The sequence below is a fragment of the Amphibalanus amphitrite genome, unplaced genomic scaffold, assembly GCF_019059575.1.
Source record: "Amphibalanus amphitrite isolate SeventyFive unplaced genomic scaffold, NRLGWU_Aamphi_draft 000359F_arrow, whole genome shotgun sequence".
Lineage (NCBI taxonomy): Eukaryota > Metazoa > Arthropoda > Thecostraca > Balanomorpha > Balanidae > Amphibalanus > Amphibalanus amphitrite.
The window spans coordinates 431,411-451,078 of record NW_024881853.1 but is presented as its reverse complement, the minus strand read 5'-3'; the positions used below and the strand labels follow the sequence as shown (position 1 = coordinate 451,078).

Below are 19,668 nucleotides of genomic sequence, written 5' to 3'. Positions count from 1 at the left end.
CCCAGGGGGTTCAAACACCCATCTCCCAAGTGGGGTGCGGAAGGACAGGTAAGGGTCCATACGGTCTCCTGATGAATTGCAGCAAAGAAAGAAAACAGACCTGTCACTAAATAATCTTTCTGAAAAGTGGACTAAGCGCAAAGCCTCCCACACAGAAATAAACATCCAGCACGCGAAGCGTCTCGAACCGGGCCTCTCACTACCGGTCAGTTTGACAGTCTACATAGCACCCCTACGCTGAGCTACACCGGATGGTGGCCACGGCCGGGGCAAAGTCTGGCCGGGCGGGCGGCGGGGCCGGGAGGTCGGCAGCAAAGTCAATGAATGTTTTTTGTGGTTTCGGGTGCCGGTCGCTCTAGCTTGGCGGAATGATGATGGATCATTGGCAAAACTTTCAACGTGGAGTCCCGGTTCGAGCCTCATCGGGGCTCCGGCTACTTTTCCGAGTTAGGATCTGGTTTGATTTTAGTGGTTGAGAGCCATTTATACAGTTTCATGCCTACATGTCGATTGTCGATTGATTGATTGATTCATTCATTCGTTCATTTAATACATGTCGACATTAAGCATACGAATTGGCATCCAGGAATAGGATCAATCTACCATTTTCATAAGCGTATTGCCTAAATATCATGCATACATGTGGCACAAGACCTATGGTTGCCTCGATACCGTGCCAAATCACGTTTTGCACAATGCATAAGTAAAGTAAATTATATTCGCTGGGTCTTCCGTGCATCGTGCTTAGCAAAAACAGGAATGCAATTGTTAAGCGACGCAAAATGTGCAATGCAGCAAGTGACCACACAAACCCGCCCAGCCCCCATGGTCCACCAGCACGCCCCACACCACTCGCCAGCCCACGCCAACCACCGAGACGAGCCCTCCCCCCGCGCTGGTCTGACGCGACAGCTCAAGCTGGTCTACAAAGCGCTCCACCCGGCGACCCGAGCCGATGTCAAACGGCGTGGGTAGACTGTGCCGCTTCACTCTCGGGTCATGCGGCACAGCCTACCGGTACCAGGCGGCTGCTGCCAATGCTGAGCCATAGGAACCCGGTGGATAAAGAGTAGCGGACCATCAACCTGTACACGACTGTACTATGAATATACCCGGTAGGCCGCCTACTTGCTGACCTGACCTAACCTGACCCGACCTGGCCTAAATGCATGAATATATCATCTGTGATCAAAACTACATGAAAGTCGTGATCAGCACCCCGAAAACCCCGTCACACCCTCACCCAGGGCTGCGGAGTCGGAGTCGGAGTCGGAGTTGGAGTCGGTCGGAGTCGACAGTTCTGCCCGGAGTCGGAGTCGGAGTCGGAGTCGCAAAAATCTTACCGACTCCGACTCCGGAGTCGGAGTTAACGCTGCATGGCTCAACGTCAATTTGATTTGACGTTGAGCACCTGTTTGATTGACGATACTGCGATCGAAATTAGATTTTGTCGAAAAAGGCCATTTTGCCGTTTTGGACAAACGTTTTCAGCGAAAGATGCAGAAGACGGTGAAGTCCCCAGAGCCTGCTTCTTAATTCTGCATGCATCTTTAAGGCATAATTGCAACGCATAGCCTTGGAACGCACAAGCGATGGTTTCAGGCAAGATATTAAAAAATAAAAACATCTCCGTTATGAACTTCAATATCATTATATGGATTTCAATAGAACCGTCCGGAGTCGGAGTCGGAGTTGGAGTCGGAGTCAGAGTCGATTTTTGAAGCCGGAGTCGGAGTCGGAGTCGGAGTCACCCTAAAATCCATCGACTCCGCAGCCCTACCCTCACCTTAACCCTCGCACGACCAGGCCATTTCTCATAACACGAACGACCAGGGGGGGGGGGTTGTTACGACCCCCCCCCTGGCGTTTCGAAACGGAAGGTCGTAGAGCTTAGCGGAAAAAACCAACGGATTGCTCTCAACGAGATCTCGCGATTGGTGGTATATTTTTTGGTCCTCGGTCAACATTTGACCTACTTATGACCGGTCAAATGTCAAATTTTCCGAAAAAATCAAACTTTTTCAACTTTCCGCGGCGATTGCGGCAAAACAGTGGGAGATATCGACTTGAAACCTTCACTATCGTGTTCCTTGATCAATTTTCTATCGTTTGGTATGTATTTCGTTTCCCTAGCTCTAAAAATGGCGCGTTGGGAGCGCCGGAAGTCGGCAAGGTCACAGTCGGCGGCACCGCAGAAATTCGAAAAATCAAAATTTAAATTTTTGAAATCTGATTTTATTTTTGGATTTGGGAGGTCCATTTGCTCCCTATAGAAGCTAATATTGCTGCATATTCCCATTGAGGTGACAAGAATTAGCAAAATAGTGGTTCGGGCGCTTTTCAAAAATAGTACCGGACGCTGTTCCTCTTGTGACGTCATAGCTCCGTGACCTGACCTGACCCGGTCAATTTTCTTGCACCACACGATAGCCAATGCTTGCCCCAACATGCATGGGAAGTTTCATTATGATCCATCAAACAATGTGGGTATCACCGGCAGAAAACCTAGGGATTCGGCGCACACGTTTGGTAACTGTCGGTCGGAGGCTGTACCTCTTATGACGTCATAACTCCGTGACCTGACATGACCCGATCAATTTTTTTTTCGGCAAAAGATGCGCAAAGGTTGCCCCAGAGGGTATTGAAAATTTCAGCCCGCTACGACAAGCCGTTTAGCGTGCACTTCGAAAAAACCTCAGGGGGGGGTGATACAACCCCCCCCCCCCTAGGCGTTCTAGGGTTAAGAAGTTCTAGCAGGTCCCGATTTCCCCGACTTTTGGGTCATTGACCTGAACTGGAAGGTCAACAAATGAGCTAGAACTATAAAATTGGGTATCATCGGCATCCTCTCATCACGGGAAGTACCTACGCTCGCTTTTCCGCGACGCTCTAGCTTTATCAGGGGTTGAACGGCAAGGGGTCCAACGGAGCCCCTCTCCGCTATAGGTTTGTACATTCGCGGCTGGCAAAACACCAATACGGGCGAGGGTTCTGGTATGAAATGCCCTGAGTTGTTGAAACGTTTTGACTTTCGAAGTTAGCTTTTTTAGTATTTTTTCAAATGATTTGGCTAATATTTGGTTTGGTAAGGGTGTCCTAATTAGGTAGGCCTGTCTGTAATTGAAAAACCAGTTTTGATGGATGTCCGGCATTATTATGTCGGGAGCCTTGCTCCCTTGGCGTTATTTAGGTATTCAGGCTTCAAAGTGTGTGCACTCCATGACCTCATTGCAGCTGGTCGCTCACGCCCACCGGAGCAGCGCGGTCACAGCTCAGCGGAGGCCGGAGCTCAGCTGCCGCCTGAGCTGCCGCGACACTAGCGCCACCGACCGGCCTGCCACCTGGCGCAGCAGAAAGGAACTACTGACTTCGACAGGGCGCATCGGTGCTTGGCACCGGAGGAAGGTTTTCGCATTGTTAATAGCATATATAACATAAACACTGAACAGGTAGTTCATGTTATCTATGCCAACAGTTTTCACTCTGAGGCTCCCTCGACATGTATAATGCATTGAGCAGCTCTGCGACCATTTTTGGCGACGTTATTTGCCTCAAAACAAACGCCTACCCTAGGGCACTTATAGACACATGACCTCTTAGATCACCCGTTGGCCTCAAACCTCAAAGTCAGGTACAAATTACTGTTTCTCCTACCGGTGCACGCATACCGCTTCGGCATTTTGCATCCTCAGGAGATTAGAGTTCGTCCCTAGATCGTTAAAGATCTAGATCTAGAAAATTCCCTGATCCGGGCTGGACGGTCATCTTCATCCGACATGAGTTGGTTCCCGGGAACAGGCCCATCGTGCGTTGGGGTGACCGTTTGTGGGGCTGGTTGGCTTGTCCACGTGATGGGCTTAGCCCCGGCGGTGCTCCAGCGCCTGCTCGAGCAGACTAATGACTCCCCCTAAATCCTATCACATCTTCTCGTCTGAAAATGTCTCGTTACACGGACAGGGCCTCGTCCTAAAAAATGATGATAACGGCGCAAAAGTTTGTTTTTTCCCCGCGATCCTCGAACTCAGATAGGAACGAAGTGGCTAGGTGTGTCTCATCCCATCCCCCTCTTGACCGTACCCACGAACATTTTATGAACGCTCATGAGCTGTCCGCTGTATATGTTATAAAAAACAAAATCATTTAAATTCGGCCGATGATGTGTCTTGCTCGTGAACACTGAACCCGTCTGTTTCTGAGCAGTGGGCCGATGGAGCCCCGCACAGCCCGTCCCGGGGCCGGTCGGTGGCGAGCGCCGCCGCCGCAGAGCTATGGATCGGCGCGCGCTGGCGGCGGCGGCGGCGGTGACCGCTCCGCCGCCGCCGCCGGCGCCACTCGGCACTGACGCTCGGCGCCGCTCGGACCAGCGGCGATGACGGCCGCGGTGCTGACGCCAGAGGAGCGTCCGTCCCTCTGCGAGGTATGGCGCCGCGCCGCGGCCCAGTTCGCCTCCGATACAAACCTGGCCGGCGTGAACAACGCCAGCCGCGCGCGCCACCCACTGCGCCGGCTGGTCTGGTGCTCCCTCTGGCTGACCGGCCTGGTCGTGTCGCTGAACGATGTCAGCCTGCTGGTCAGTGACTTCCTGACCTACCCGGTGTCCACCTCCTACTCGATCGCCTACGACAGCGCCGTCACCTTTCCGGCCGTCACCGTCTGCAACCAGAACAGCGTCATGTGCACCGACCTGATGCAGCAGCTGTTCGCAGAGCCCGACGACTCCCTGATCCTGGATCTCGTCCAGAGATCGGCGTGCCTCTCACTCATTCCGGGCCTGTGCATGCCTATGAAGCTGATGTTCTTCGAGTTGGGCACGCTTCCCAGCCTGCTGCAGAATACGAGCTGTTTCCAGTTATCGAGCGGAATATGCAGTGAGCTGGAAGAGTTTGGTGAGCAGAATTCTGTCAACATCAGTGCACATCTCGCTGAGCTGGGCTGCGGAAGCGAGACCCCTGGGGACAGTGCCGCGTCGTCCGAGCCTCTGGCGGCGATGGAAATCGGTAACGGTAGCGCTCAGGGATCCGAGGAAAGCAGCAAACTACGCCAGAAGAGGAGCATGGAAAGACGGTGGTGGAATCAACTAGTAGCACAGGTAACGGGAGCGCTTTAATAACTTATTTATACGGCATTGAGTAGAATATGAAGAAACAGAGCTTATGTATAGGTTTTACTTTTATTTTAGAATTTTCATTCTTCATTGGTTTGTTCGAACTTTCGACTGTCTAACAAGTCGTTGAAGAGTTACAACCGAAAAGAATGAGCAAACCTTTCAACAGGGATGCGGAGCCGTGGAAATTTCAGACGGCTCCGGCTCCGGCTCCGGCTCCGGAGAAAAAAATCGGCTCCGGCTCCGGCTCCGGCTCCAGGTGAAATGTTATGGCGGCTCCGGCTCCGGCTCCGGCTCCGAGTAAAATGGTCCGGCTCCGGCGGCTCCGGCTCCGGCGGCTCAAGCTCAGACTCAGTAGATCCCCTACGCAATCAATTAAATACGGGTGGAAGAAAAATTGGATTGGTTATACGCGTTACTCTGCCATGACCGGCTCACCGCGTCCCCGCGCAAACGCACCTCGGAGAGAACTGGCAGAACAAAGGGCTAGGAAGCGATGGCATTGGAAACGCAGTCGCCGCGAATCGGAGTTCAGTGAACCATCGTAAGCTGACACCCGTCTCGGCTGCATTGGGGGGTGAGGGGTGGGGGGTGTGTGGGATGAGACGTTGCTGGGAGTCGCAGTCCACTGCGTACTGGTTTGAAAACAATGGCCGTCACCTGATGACTGGTCCTCATGTTCTGGGGATGCAGTAGACGTGGGGGGGGGGGGGGAAGAGCACACAGGAAGTTGTTTGCGTATTGTGGAATACTGGGGATATTCGGATTTTTTCATTCACTTGATGGCCCATGACGTAAGTACCATATGTTTTACTGCCTTGTACTGTCAAACCGAACTAGGTCAATTATTTTTTTTCCTCTTCAAAAAATAAAAAGGAGCCGGAGTCGCACCCTTTTTTGGCGGCTCCGGCTCCGGCTCCGGCTACGGGCTATATTGTTTCACGGCTCCGGCTCCGGCTCCGGCTCCGGGCAAAATATGCCGGCTCCGGCGGCTCCGGCTCCGACTCCGGCTCCGGCTCCGCATCCCTGCCTTTCAACCATGCGTGTTCAGCATTGATGGGACATGGGCTCAGCGATTTTCCTTCTTTCTAGGGGAGAACGGCAAGTAATCGAAGGAAGAGAGAGGTCGATGCTTCGGAATATGAACAACCAGAGTAAGCAGGCAGTTAGCTAAATGAAAAGTTAATCATTTAAAGTAATGACAGGTCAGCCAATCATTATTGCAGCTAATTTCCAGTTTCCAACTACATGCACATATTTGAAATGCACAAATGGGGTTGGGGTCACATATGTAGGTGACTAATATAAGCAACGTTATCTGTGAGATAAACGAGAAGCCAATTCAATATCATTTTTTCAGCAATATGTTATTGAACATTGGGAAGGCCGCCACACAATTAGCATAAGAGTAATAACTTTTTATTTATTTCTACGTGATATTTTGAGGAGATGAACCCTATAATTCCTACTTTTCAGGATGGGGGTCGACGCCGACTATGACAAAAGAAGAGGATTTTATCGCAGTTTCATGAATGTTTCGCTGGGGACGAGGCTGGAGATGGGGCAGAGTCTCAATTCGCTCATCAAGAGCTGCACCTTCAACGGACGGAACTGTCTGAACTCAGAGTAAGAACTCAGAACGGCGCTAGACTAGAACCTAGAGATATACGCGTTATCAGCTACGACCAAGGAAATATACTGCATCAAAATGCGCTAAACAATGTTAGTTTGAATTCCAAGCTAAGTGTAAATTCAGTCATACGGAAAACTTGGTAGCCGATCGACGCATCCAATGCAAGGTACCAACTTCTCAGCGATTAAAAAGTTGTGGTATTCAGCGATCAGCTCGCTTTAGCCACCACGCATAAGATCTCAATGGCGGCACCTTGCAGGTTTTTCGGCGTGCTCTCGACGCCCGAGTACGGCAACTGCTTCACCTTCAACTCCAACATCAGCTCTGCGGCGGACCGCGAGGCCGGTCAGCGGGTCGCCAGCATGGTAGGACCCAACACCGGTGAGAGCGACTCAGATCATGGGGCAGCCGCCCTGTTGGAATTGCCGCATTGTATTGACGGAATTGAGAAAACCACAACATTATTGTAAATTAATGCATTTTAACGTTTACAAAACCTATACATTTGTGGCAATTATGATTTAAAACACCAATCATTTTGCAACAGGTAACCTTGAAAAGGAATTATGATGTGATGACAGCAAAACATAGAGAGGTTTGGATCTACATAATTGTATGCTTGAAATACTTTTTGGCAACCTGAACTCTACGGAGATAAGTATTATAATGCGAGAGGACAGAGGCTTTTGCTCGACTTTTCTCGGTTCTGGCATCGCTGATCGACTCTCCCTTCTCTCTCTCTCTCTCTCTCTCTCTCTCTCTCTCTCTCTCTCTCTCTCTCTCTCTCTCTCTCTCTCTCTCTCTCTCTCTCTCTCTCTCTCTCTCTCTCTCTCTCTCTCTCTCTCTCTCTCTCTCTCTCTCTCTCCCTCTCTCTCCGCAGGTCTCAGTCTGGTGCTGTTCGTCGACACCAACAACTACATGCCGTCGACGGTGTCACAGACGCGAGGTGCGCGCGTGGCCATCCACCCCAGCGACGTGACGCCGCTGATGGCCGAGACCGGCATGGAGGTCAGCCCGACCAGCCTCACTTCCATCTCTATCATTGAGGTGAGCGAATCTCACCCCCGACCGGTACCACACCGACCAGTCTCACATCAATATCCATCACTGAGGTGAGATCAACCCCATCAACATCATTTTGTAATATAATAGCAAAAGAGAAGATCCCATCCATTTTAGTTTAGAAGACGCACACAAATTATCCTTGAATATCTTCTTGTTTTCAATGGGAAAACAAATACAGGGGTAAAGTATTTCATTAGAACGAATGGCGTTGCAAGCAGAAAAGTATTCACATTCGAATGGTTACTTGAGAAGCAAAGCAAATAAAAGCACGGTCAAAACAGTAAAAGCCCTTATAATCTCGTCGTTCCAAATGACAATTGTACGTGTTGAGACTCGAGTGTGCCAACTGTACGTTGACCATACCGATGTCCGACAGACCCGTATCGTCCGTATGCCGTATCCGTACACGTCTCACTGTATCTCGACGTGGGCTGATTCCGGTCTGGAGCCGTACGGAGTCGATCCGACCACCGGAGCCGTCGGCCCTAGCCAGGCGCGCTACACGCTCGCGGTGAGACGCCTGACACACGCACCACTGACACTGCACAGTGCACTGGACACTGAACACTGCACAGTGCACACTGAACACTGCACAGTGCTAGTGCACACTGAACACTGCACAGCGCACATCTGGTCTCAGCTGGGCGCGCTATTCTCGCGGTGAGTGGTCTCAGAACACACCTAATTCAATATACCCTGCATCAGTTGTACTTACAGTTACACATACACACCTATGTGACATGACACGTGCATATCAGTCTGAGGGCCCGCGCTCGGTGAATTTGTACCACCACGTCAGGCGTCTAACTAGTCGGTCTTGTAGGAATCTTGACTTCTCCTTCTCGCTCGGAGACAAAGAGCGCTCAGGGCTGCGCCTCCTCCACCAGTCAATTAGTTCTGAGCGTTGCTTTGTCTCTTTGAAATGTCACTTGAACGTTGTTTCTACATACTCTGATTTTAGATTAATTATGCCCGGGCACACAAAGCTCTTGGATGGATGAAGTTCTTCATCCATCTAAGGGCTTTGTGTGCCATCTTCGTCTTCTTCATCATCTTTATCATATATTCTTCAACTTCTTCATCATTCATACATCACTTCAACGTCTGCACCGAGATATTGCTATCCAGCCGCATTTTATCTATTCCATGTATTTGCAGGAGTGTAACAGGATGTGCCTGCAGCACCACCTGGTGAAGAACTGCGGCTGCCACGACCCGCTGTACCCGCTGGAGTTCACTGTGGACGGTGAGCTGCAGGACGTGGGACCCGCCTGCGACCTCTCCTTCGGCAGTGAGTGAGACGGCGGCGTCCCCAGCGGCGCGCGCCGGGTGACTAAATCTGGTTGTTGCATTGTTGATAATGGCACGGCCGGGTGTGTGACTATCGCATTTGTAGCAACTTTAGGGCAGAAGCCGGAACGTCCTAACTATTTTTCTCGGCAGCACATGACAATATCCATAATTTTGCTTATGCGTGAGCAAAATGAGCGATTTTCTGTACTATACCTGTGCCGTCGATTTCAGCAGCTCGTTATAAGTAATTGCTAGTGGTATCTGAAAAGTATAATTCGTTTCTTTTTCTTTAGCATGCTATAGGTACTCAATCGTTTCTAATTCCAGATTACCCTCAATGTTACGAATAAACAGATTTTAGGAAAAACTGTAATTATGCTTCCAGGAGGACGTCCTATGCAGGCAACAGGTTAGTAGCCTTATGTTTATTTGTATTGTTTCGTGTTGTTTGCAGCGGTGGACTCTGGATGCTCGACAAACGTGACTGAGGCGCTGGCCCTGTCCAGATCGGAGTACTGCACCTGCTCCAGCCCCTGCTAGTGAGTCAGACCCCGCCCCTGCTAGTGAGTCAGACCCCGTTCATTCAATGATCAGCTGTTCAATACGAAAATGACATTGATAAAATAACTTGAACATCGTGCAAGGAAGCACATCGAGGGACATTGGCAGTAAGTACTTCATTTCTTATTTGTTGTTGACGCCGATTGCCTTACACACGAACTAAGGCATTTAGCAAATATGTTCTGCCATTGCCGGGTAAACCGTTTCCCGTCTGTTCGTTTTCAGTGAAACAGTGTACGAGCCGCAGCCTTCGGTGGCCTCGTGGCCTCAGGGTGAATACCTGGGCACCCTCCTCGAGAAGCTCGACTTTCTGCAGCACACGAACTTCACCACCGCAGAGATCGCCGAGGCCTGGGGCAGCGAGTTCGTCAAGCTGAACGTCTACTTCCGTGACCTCAACATCGCCTCAATCACGGAGAGCGCCACGTACACGGTAAGTACCAAAGTATAAAGACCAATGTAAGAACGTACGTACAATGTAAGTAAGTACACTGAGAGCACGCCGCCAACACACTGCTTAAGTGTCGGGATCGCTGCTGTTTCTATGGAAGCTTGTCGCCGATACCGGGTAGTGTCGGGAATCTGCGTGCCGTGAAACATGACCCCGCTGTACTTGTATTCGAGTAGGCGACAAACTGGACACTTGTGTGCTGGCAGGGCGCCCATTTGCACTTTAATCCTATATGAATGGCCCCATGTTGCAGTACTCGACGTTCATCAGCAGCCTGGGCGGCGCTCTCTCCCTCTACCTCGGTATCGCTCTCATCCTGCTGGTAGAGTTGGCGGAGCTGCTGGTTTTCCTGGCGTGGGACACGGCCCGCTTCATGTGCGGCTACTACCCCCTCGACGGCCACTCTAGCAGCCAGGTGGTGCCCGGTAAGATTTCACCCAACACCCTGCGCCGGATGCTCATTGTCCTCGTGATGGGCTCAGCCCCGGCGACTCACCAGGATGCCCGCCCAGACCAATGTCTCTCCCTAATTCCCATCATCCTTGAGGCTCTGCAATGATCTTATTAGACCGAAAGGGTCTAGCCCAACAAATCAAACAAACAAATATTTCACATGTGTCATTTACCATGTCACTTTTACTTTTGTTCAACATTTGCATGTTTGTAATTCAGATTCTTCCCCTTGCAGCGGAGAAGCGAGCCGTGCGGGTTGTTTTCACAGCCCCGGAGAACAAGTCTGCAAACAAGCTACACACCAGCCATCGAATGATGGAGACGCCTGCAACTCAAATAGAATAACTCTGACCAGGACTTTATCCGATCCAATTATAAGGCAATCTAATGCCTCGTATTGGGCAGTACGGATAATTTTGGTGAAACGAAAATAACTCGTAAGTTGATGACAACTGTGTCTTATTCTCAAGCTCAGATTATTGTAAACTAGCCCTCGCCCATGTAGGGGGGGGGGTTGGTGCAACCCCCCCCCCCCCCCTGAGGCTTTTCGGAAATAGTGCAAAAACGGCGGCGCGCAGCGCCGCCAAATTTTGGGTACCTTATGGGGCAAACCTTGCGCATCTTTTGATAAAAAATTGACCGGGTCATGTCAGGTCACGGAGTTATGACGTCACAAAGGGAACAGCCTCCGGCCGGATTTTCACAAACTGAGTGCCAACGCCCGAGCTTTCCTGCCGGTGGTACGGACATCGGTTGATGGATCGTGATGAAACTTCCCATGCATATTGGGGCAAGTATTGGCTATCATATGGTATAAGAAACTTGACCGGGTCAGGTCAGGTCACGGAGCTATGACGTCACAAGAGGAACAGCGTCCGGTACTATTTTTGAAAAGCGCCCGAACCACTATTTTGCTAATTCTTGTCACCTCAATGGGAATATGCAGCAATATTAGCTTCTATAGGGAGCAAATGGACCTCCCAAATCCAAAAATACAAACAGATTTCAAAAATCTAAATTTTGATTTTTCGAATTTCTGCCGCCGACTGTGACCTTGCCGACTTCCGGCGCTCCCAACGCGCCATTTTTAGAGCTAGGGAAACGAAATACATACCAAACGATAGAGAATTGATCAAGGAACACGATAGTGAAGGTTTCAAGTCGATATCTCCCACCGTTTTGCCGCAATAGCCGCGGAAAGTTGAAAAGGTCTATTTTTCCGAAAATTTGAACTTTGACCGGTCAAAAGTAGGTCAAATGTTGACCTAGGACCAAAAAATATACCACCAATCGCGAGATCTCGGCGAGAGCAATCCGTTGGTCCTTTCCGCTAAGCTCTACGACGCTCCGTTTTCAAACGCCAAGGAGGGGTCGCACCAACCCCCCCCCCCCCCCCCTGCATGGGCGAAGGTGGCAGATCGCCGTTTACGGGCGAGGGCTAGTGTTCAACACAAACGTTACTTCGCACATGTCTTGCGGCTTTCAATATTCGGTTGACGCCATGCCTCAACTAAATATATGTCTTGTGCCTAGGACACGTTATACTACACGGAGCAGACAGCGCTTTGTGTTTCAGAATATTGCAGCCGATACGAACCGCAAGGCTAGAGCGGTAAACGTCGTTTCTGTATTAAAATATAGGCAATATAAGAGACGTCGATCGGATATTACAATTGAAGACATGTAGGTTTGTAACTAACCGTGCAAGGAAAATAATTACCAGCATTCGCCTGCACGAAATCCCATTTGGCATGATCATGGTAACCAAATAATCCTCCCTCGAAACGGCAGCTGAGCGAGAAATGATGGCATCATTAGTCGATCCAGTGCCATTGGAAAGGACGCAAGTAAACGTGCGCCACACTAATTTGACGTCCGTTACACCGGTGCGCCAATGTCGCCATCAAACACTGCGCTGCCAACAGCAAACAGCGAGCGCCGCATAGCAAACGGCCGCGACACGCCGGTGGAGTTTGTAGCGGGCCGCGCAGGGCCGTTCTGTTGGTTCTACAGACATTAAGTCGCCTGTGTTATTACTAACGAGTGACGACCATTCAGAGATGTAGTTGGCTCTGTTGATACTGGTGGCTATTCAGATGTTGTAGGCGTTTTTCACGGCACGTTCCTCGCACGGCGAAACGCTCGGGTCGGGCGCGACAGACCGTGTCGGTTTGGCCCCACACGGAAACACTGTTGCTATCAACACGGGGACGGTCAAAAGCGTTCGGCGTGGGTTTATACTTATTGGGACCGTCTTATCGCTTCTTCGGCGTCATCCACTTCGGTCTAGCCACCTAAAATGTCTTTCTCGAAGGAATTCGGCTAACGGAGTCGACAGTTTTTCAGTAGCTCAGAGAACTCCGGCTTTGAAAAATAGCTTTCCACTCCGGCATCGATCATGGCCATTTCTTTTGAAGCGCTATCAAAGCAACTCACGTCTGTCAGTCCGCGATGATGTTGTGTAAGGAAGCGTGTACAGAAGATTGGGAATCGCAAGGCTAAGCTCGTCTGATCCACCCACGACTAGCTGCAGCTCCGAGCTTGCCGCACTGACTCTGAAACATGGCAAACTTTCCGACAAACAAAGATCACGACCTATGTAAATCAAAGCATCAATAACACATACAATTATATACAATAGCCGTTTTCAAGACGGCTATCTGGTACGCATTTGCTGCACATTGGACGCATATTTGGTCAAATTAGGTTTATAGTTATTTTCAGTAGGTTTTTAGCTTAGAAGCAACTGTAATTCATTTGAATTATTTGTCAAGTAATAAACGCTAATTTTCATTAACACTTTCCATGTTCACGTTAGTTTCCAGATGTCTCTACTGTACTGCGCCTGAATTGAATGAAATATGTGCGGCTTGGCAGCTTGGTAGGCCTATTATTTGTGATTACGGTCGTATTGCAGTTTGTATAATTTTCAATAGATATTTTCATTGTATTACTTTATTCTAATGTTTTATTGAAAATTAACGTGTGATAATTTGATAAGTATTCAAATAATCAACGATTGCCGGCTTAGCTGGAAATATGCTAAAAACAACTGTGAACCTAATTTGACCAAATATGCACCAGATGTGCATCAAATGAGTACCAGATAACCATCGTGAAAACGGCTAATAACATTCGCTTATTCGCTTTCTGTATGATCCAAGAAGTGTCGACTCTGACTCCAACTCGAATTCTAAAGCAGTAGGTAGTTCTGCTTTTAACCACAAATAAAAAAGAGCGAAAAACACGATGACCCTGATGCCGACCAGGGAGGCCTTTCAATAGAAGTACTGATACAGAGACCACAACGTCAATACCGTTACATTGTAACAATAACCCAATAAGTAACTGGAGCTGACGGTAGTAAATGGAGGTCGTAATTACTGATCGACATACATTTACTCCGCGCAAAACAGCAAACACCGAACTGCAAATGGTGTCGCTCCCGCTGAGGAAACGGACTAATTACTTACACGGAAGTGCTATATTGATTAATGACTATAATGCCCGCTGGCAGACGGCTGATCTACATATATAGTACCGAACACTGAAAACACTTTGGAAGAACGTTAAGAACGTACAGGGGTATTTAGACCCCTGTGGGGTAAAATGTTATGCCACCGTTTTTCAGAACCTCCATGGTTCTTCACGTAGACGGCTTTGCATTCTCATCAAAAGAATCCACACGATTCTTCCAAAGACTCTTATGAGGTTTAGGGTTTATAATAAGAGCGTTCTTAGCACCTAGATAAGAACCCCAAAGGGTCTGTGAAGAAGTCCCTGAGGTTTATAGGGAAACCACCCTGTGTTCTGAATATCGGTTGTAGAACCCTTTCAGTTCTATTGCAATACCGCAAAATCCCCGTTCATTCGTCTATTGAACCTCCCATGCATGGCTATCGACCTGCGCCGTCACATCTGCTGCGCAAACACAGTGCTTGATACACCTTAAAATGTATTACCTTCCTCTTTACTCTGAGCAATCAGCCTGCAAGTCTCCAGTCAGGAACAACCAGCCCGCAACCAGCCCATGCGATCAGCCCGCAACCAGCCCGCATTCAGTCTGCGATCAGCCCGCAATCAGCCTGCAGGAACGCTTTCCATTCGGCCGCGTCACTTGCCTTACACATCCAAGCCAAAGAACTCCAGGAGCCAAATATGAACACATTTTTAGCTTTAGCAAGTGGATGTTTTCACAAACACTGTATGTTTGCGCTATCGCCCATGTCAGCAGCCGGGTGGCGACATCGCATTCTCCCAAATCACATACAGTTTCTCCTTCCACCACCAGCCTCAAGCCAGCGTTTTCGACGATGTCGACGTCTCCGCGCTGCGCGCGCCAGGACGCTCTCCTCAGACTCCAGAGCCTCAATCAGAGCGGAGATGGCCTCGTCCCCTAGAATGAAGAGTCGGGCGGATGCGTTATTCAACAGGCAGGGAGTAAGAAACTTAGATTGACTTCAGACACCATGAGCCTACTCCAAAAATAAAATAATGCACTTGACATATAAAGTGCAGTATAGATAAAATATTGCACTAATCAGCGCGAACATATGTTTATTAAAATCAGCCAAATTTATACCTAAATCAATTGACCCCAAAATGGCAAGCTGATTCTATTCCTGGTTTATCTTCATTTGGAAGATTTGTCTAAATACCACATGCATAATTTAAGCTATGGGGCATTTATACAGCATATAAATACTTACTGCATTGATTGGTCTTGCATATGAATTGTCTTCATCCAATGCATTCATCCATGCATTTGAAGAGCGTTGTGATATTGCTTATTATGGTCAATCACAAGTAATATAAATAATACACAACACTTGACAAGCAAAAAATTAACCTTATTTCAGTTCTTCAATATTTGATTACTTGCCATTCACCCAATCTTGCACCAGCCGCTCGTCACTGCACAAAGCGTGATCCAACGCGATCGAAAAATGACGATCGCTTCCGGTGGACGCTAGAACGTGGTACCGCGGGCGTGGTCTTGATGAAAGCCATTACACTGATTAAACCACAACCCCTTCTTCTTAAACCCGATGCTAGTTCGTGCAAAACCTTCAAAGGGTTTATCTTTCGCGCGCTTGGTGTGACGTAATATCACGTGACTAGGGAGAACGAAGAAGAACCGGTGTTGGTCGAGTTGAAGCCCCCCTGGGGCCACTAAGATTGCACGCGAAGAAGCAGCACGTGTCTTCGGTCTATGTGAAACACTGTGTGTGTTCTTCATGAACCAGACGTTCTGCTTCGCCTCTAAGCCAGTTTACCCTAATACCCAAAAAACCTAAGTGTGGAATATTTTAACCGCGCACCGACGGGGGGGGGCGGATATCCGCCCCCCTGAGGTTTTTCGCGAATAGCGGGAAAACCGCGGCGCGTAGCGCCGCGAAATTTGGTACGACTATTCCCTCATCAATTTTACACATGGTGTGCAAGTTTGAACCTCCTACCTTTCAAGGTCAGGTCACTAGGTCACTTTGAATGACCCAACCTCAAGTCACTTTTTTGCAACTTTGTCACCGTGCCAGAGCTACAGTAGATGTCGGAGGCCTTTGAAAGTCGCAGGATGTTATTAGGTCATTAGTAGCTACAAGTTGTATATCTCGGAATTTTGATATCGGTGACCTAAGGTCAGGTCAATTTCGCGACCTCCCCATTATAAGTCAATGGGGGAAAATCAACTCCCTGTTTTTACCACTAAAACGGGTCGGAATGGCCCCATATAGCATACATGACTTCATATACGATCAACCTTCACTACCTTCACGTCTGTTTTGCTGTTGGGCAGCTGTGAGGTCATTTGACGTCATCAAAGGTCACCAAAGGTTTTTGGCCAATAACTCCGTACAGGAACAAGATACAGACGCGTGGATGGTCTCATTGTGTTCAGCTCGTCAAGACGCATCGAATGATATACATGATGACCTCGAGGTCACGTGACCTGAGGTCAACCTTTGACCTTGACCTTTCGAGGTCAACATATATATCATTCGATGCGGATTGACGAGAGGATCACGATGCTGCCCTTAGTTTGTTCCTATCTTGACTAATTCGAAAGTTATTCGAGAAAAACGCTCTCCATATCCAGCGCCGCCATTTTGACTTTTTCGACCCCTGTGACGTCATCTTTGACCTGACCTGAAAATGACCTTAGTAAAAATTGTAGATCTTGACCGTGCGTATCCGATGCCGTTTACCGCTTGTCGCTATCTTGCTTCGTTCTCGAGATCTCAGGGGGGGGGGCGGTCATCCGCCCCCCCCCCCCCCCCCGTCGCGTCGGTGCGAAGTTGGCGCAGACCCCCGTCGGTGCGCGGGTTAAGATGCTTTTGCATAACGTTCTTTCAACTTGTTTTCAGTGAATAGAAAAATGGCTCAGCACGTGCACGACCAGCACAGTTTATCGATACAAAAGTAAGACAGAGTGGCCACGACAAGTAGCTACTATTCAGTAGAAGCAAATGACCCATATTTGTAAAGGCATTTTTGGTGTTGTGAAGCTAACAAAAACTCCGTTAGCCCTAGATTCAGAACACTGAGGCATTCTTTCTTTCTTAACCCTCGCCAGACCTATTGGTTTTCTGCATACGCGCCGGCCGAGGGGGGCGGGTACGACCCCCTCCCCTCGCCGTTTCGCCCCTAGTGGAGCTAGCGCGTCGCGGAAAAAAGAGAGTGTGCACCGTTACGAGACGCAGAGATTGGTACCCGATTTTAACCCTCGCCCGCACATGCCATTTTCCCATCCTAGAACGCACTTGGGGGGGGGGTTGCCACCCCCCGCGCCATTTCGTTCCTGTTGGAGATAGAGCTTAGCGGTAAAGACCAAAAAGATTCTTTGGGAAGAGACGAATCCAATGATACCCAGTTTTACCTTCTCAGGTCAGTCATTGACCTTCCAGGTCAGGTCAAACTAAAAATTATTGCTGTTTTGGGTCACCGTTGGATATCAAGTGCGCTGCTTATCATGTACCGATGACGATGCCGTTTTCGGGTGCCAAGCCAGCTAGAACCTCTTTGTCACACTACCCGACCAGGTTTTTGCTGCTGAGGTCATTTCAGGTCAAGTTAGGTCAAGGTCAATTATATGTGTTTGTATGTCTGTGTGTGTCTGTGTGTATACTGATGTGTGCACCGATTGTTTATGTGTCCATATTACATGAAATCATGATCTGAGAAGCTTTTACCAAAAATGCAGTCAAAAAATTTCTCAAAAAGTAAATTTCGCTTGCCTAAAACGCAATTATCTTAGATGACCTAGGTTGACCTTGACCTTGACCTTGACATCTGTACATCGTCGAACAACATGTTCCATGATAGGTGGGAGGTAAGACTGGTAAAAAAGGCCTAAATCAAGGTGTCAAAAGCTCACAAGACCCATAGCCAACGCAAGATGTTGAGAATTGGCCATTTGGGTCATGACATGACCTGAAAAACAAGGTCATATCTCCGAAACCAAAAACCACAGAAACTTGAAATTTTCAGTGGACATCAAGAAAGGATAAAGGAGAGCTATACGAAAAATCAGCCTTCTAGCTCTAAAAATGTTGAGTTCAGAGCAGAAAGACTACCTGGGGGGTGGCAACCACCCCCCCCCCCCATTTGCGGGCGAGGGTTAAGGTCCTAGGTCAACCGGTGACCTCTGAGGTCAGGTCAAGTGCCCCAAGGTACGGCTCAGTTTTTTTTTTGTGAATAACTTCGCAAAAAAACGGCCGCAGAGCCGCGATTTTGGCAGCATCGTGTTCGCCTCGCTCAGGCGCGTCGAATGATATACTTTTCGTTTGGGTCAGGTCAACTTAGGGTGTTGACCTCAGGTCACGGTCAGGTCAGCGTCCCAAGGTCACGAAGTTGGTTGAAAGAGGCCATGTCGCATATCATTCGATTGGGCAGGTCTTGCTGAGTCCATTGGTGGCTTTCCCGACTCGCTAGCTCAATTTGATCGGGAGTTATTGACGAAAAACTATGTAATATGAACTTGATGACGTCATAAATGACGTCACGCAAGGTCAACATTGCAAAAGTGACGCATCTCACCTTGCAAGGAGTGCATCAAATCACGATTCTGTGTGTTTGAGATAGTTGGAGAATGGAGATCGTTCCCGGCGCCAGAATAACAGTTTTCATTTTTCCCCCTTGACTTATAATGGTGAGGCCACGAAAATGACCTGACCTCATATGACCTTTAAGAAAAATCCGAGATATACAAGTTGTGAGACTCGTAATGGATACTAGATCCTGCAAGTTTCATTTCCCTGTGAAAGCTCCTCTGGCAGTGAGGGCGTTGCGAAGTTGCGATATCTGAAGACAGTGCAGAGGTTCATTTATGACGTCATAGGTCAGTGACCTGACCTGACCCGAAAATGCAGTTGGTGGCAAAAGATCCTGTTTGAATCAAAGGTCAGGTGTGCCAAGTTTCAGTTCTCTATCACCAGCGTGTTTGGAGCTATCGCGAAGAACCCTATGGGGGGTGGCACCCACCCCCCCCCCGGCCGGCGAGGGTTAAGCAATTTGGTGCAAATTTGATCACATTAGGCGCATTCGCCAGATAGACCGTCGTGTAAACGGCTAATGTTCCAAGCCATTACTTTGTCCTATTATAGCGAATTGGCAACTGAATGAGGTACCTATACAATATTGATCCGTTAGTCTCATACACGTATATTTTATCACCTCGCCCTCCGTTCATTTTTCGACTTCCAACCTACTTTCGTACAATAAATGTATAAATGGCACCTACTTATTAAATATAATTATTAAAACTAAGCGCTAAATCGACAAAACACATCCACAATGGGGAACCATACGAAGCGTCAGCCAATCGCTTTCTGCCATTAAAAGGAGCTTATGACACTGAGGCAATGGTCATTGGCCAAAGTCAATGACCGACTGACTTTGCCGTCTATCAGTCAGGGAAGGTCGTGTTCACTGGACAATGAACATGTCCACTGCACGTATGGAGCGATGTGAGGATACGAGAACGTCGGCCGCCGTATCAATCAATGACGGACACAGAATTACACAATACAAAGTGGACGCCAAGCATATCGCCGGTGCCGTTATCGGTAATGTGTCAACTACGGTGGTGCACTACATATTTATCTATGT

The 19,668-nt window shown here is 48.8% G+C and overlaps 2 protein-coding genes across 2 annotated transcripts; both read left to right on the top strand.

Annotated features, from left to right (window-relative positions):
• Positions 1-6,200: 6,200 nt before the first annotated feature.
• LOC122389466 (amiloride-sensitive sodium channel subunit gamma-2-like) lies at positions 6,201-7,853 on the top strand. The gene is made up of 4 exons (XM_043381566.1): positions 6,201-6,258; positions 6,581-6,730; positions 6,997-7,118; positions 7,618-7,853. The coding sequence occupies exons 2-4, from the start codon at positions 6,582-6,584 to the stop codon at positions 7,851-7,853; spliced, it is 507 nt and encodes a 168-aa protein (XP_043237501.1). The 5' UTR covers positions 6,201-6,258; position 6,581.
• A 333-nt stretch (positions 7,854-8,186) lies between these two features.
• On the top strand, positions 8,187-11,011 carry LOC122389488 (amiloride-sensitive sodium channel subunit beta-like). Its single transcript, XM_043381605.1, has 6 exons — positions 8,187-8,313; positions 8,961-9,093; positions 9,550-9,634; positions 9,882-10,089; positions 10,361-10,532; positions 10,796-11,011. The coding sequence occupies exons 1-6, from the start codon at positions 8,194-8,196 to the stop codon at positions 10,903-10,905; spliced, it is 828 nt and encodes a 275-aa protein (XP_043237540.1). The 5' UTR covers positions 8,187-8,193; the 3' UTR covers positions 10,906-11,011.
• Positions 11,012-19,668: the final 8,657 nt, after the last annotated feature.

Bases quoted from the DNA above. Each gene is read 5' to 3' on its own strand.
- LOC122389488 (XM_043381605.1), top strand. From the start codon at position 8,194: ATGCCGTATCCGTACACGTCTCACTGTATCTCGACGTGGGCTGATTCC. The intron at 10,090-10,360 runs GTAAGTACCAAA...CCCATGTTGCAG, and splicing joins CGGAGAGCGCCACGTACACG to TACTCGACGTTCATCAGCAG. The intron at 10,533-10,795 runs GTAAGATTTCAC...TTCCCCTTGCAG, and splicing joins TAGCAGCCAGGTGGTGCCCG to CGGAGAAGCGAGCCGTGCGG.
- LOC122389466 (XM_043381566.1), top strand. From the start codon at position 6,582: ATGGGGGTCGACGCCGACTATGACAAAAGAAGAGGATTTTATCGCAGT. The intron at 6,731-6,996 runs GTAAGAACTCAG...GGCACCTTGCAG, and splicing joins CGGAACTGTCTGAACTCAGA to GTTTTTCGGCGTGCTCTCGA. The intron at 7,119-7,617 runs GTGAGAGCGACT...CTCTCTCCGCAG, and splicing joins CATGGTAGGACCCAACACCG to GTCTCAGTCTGGTGCTGTTC.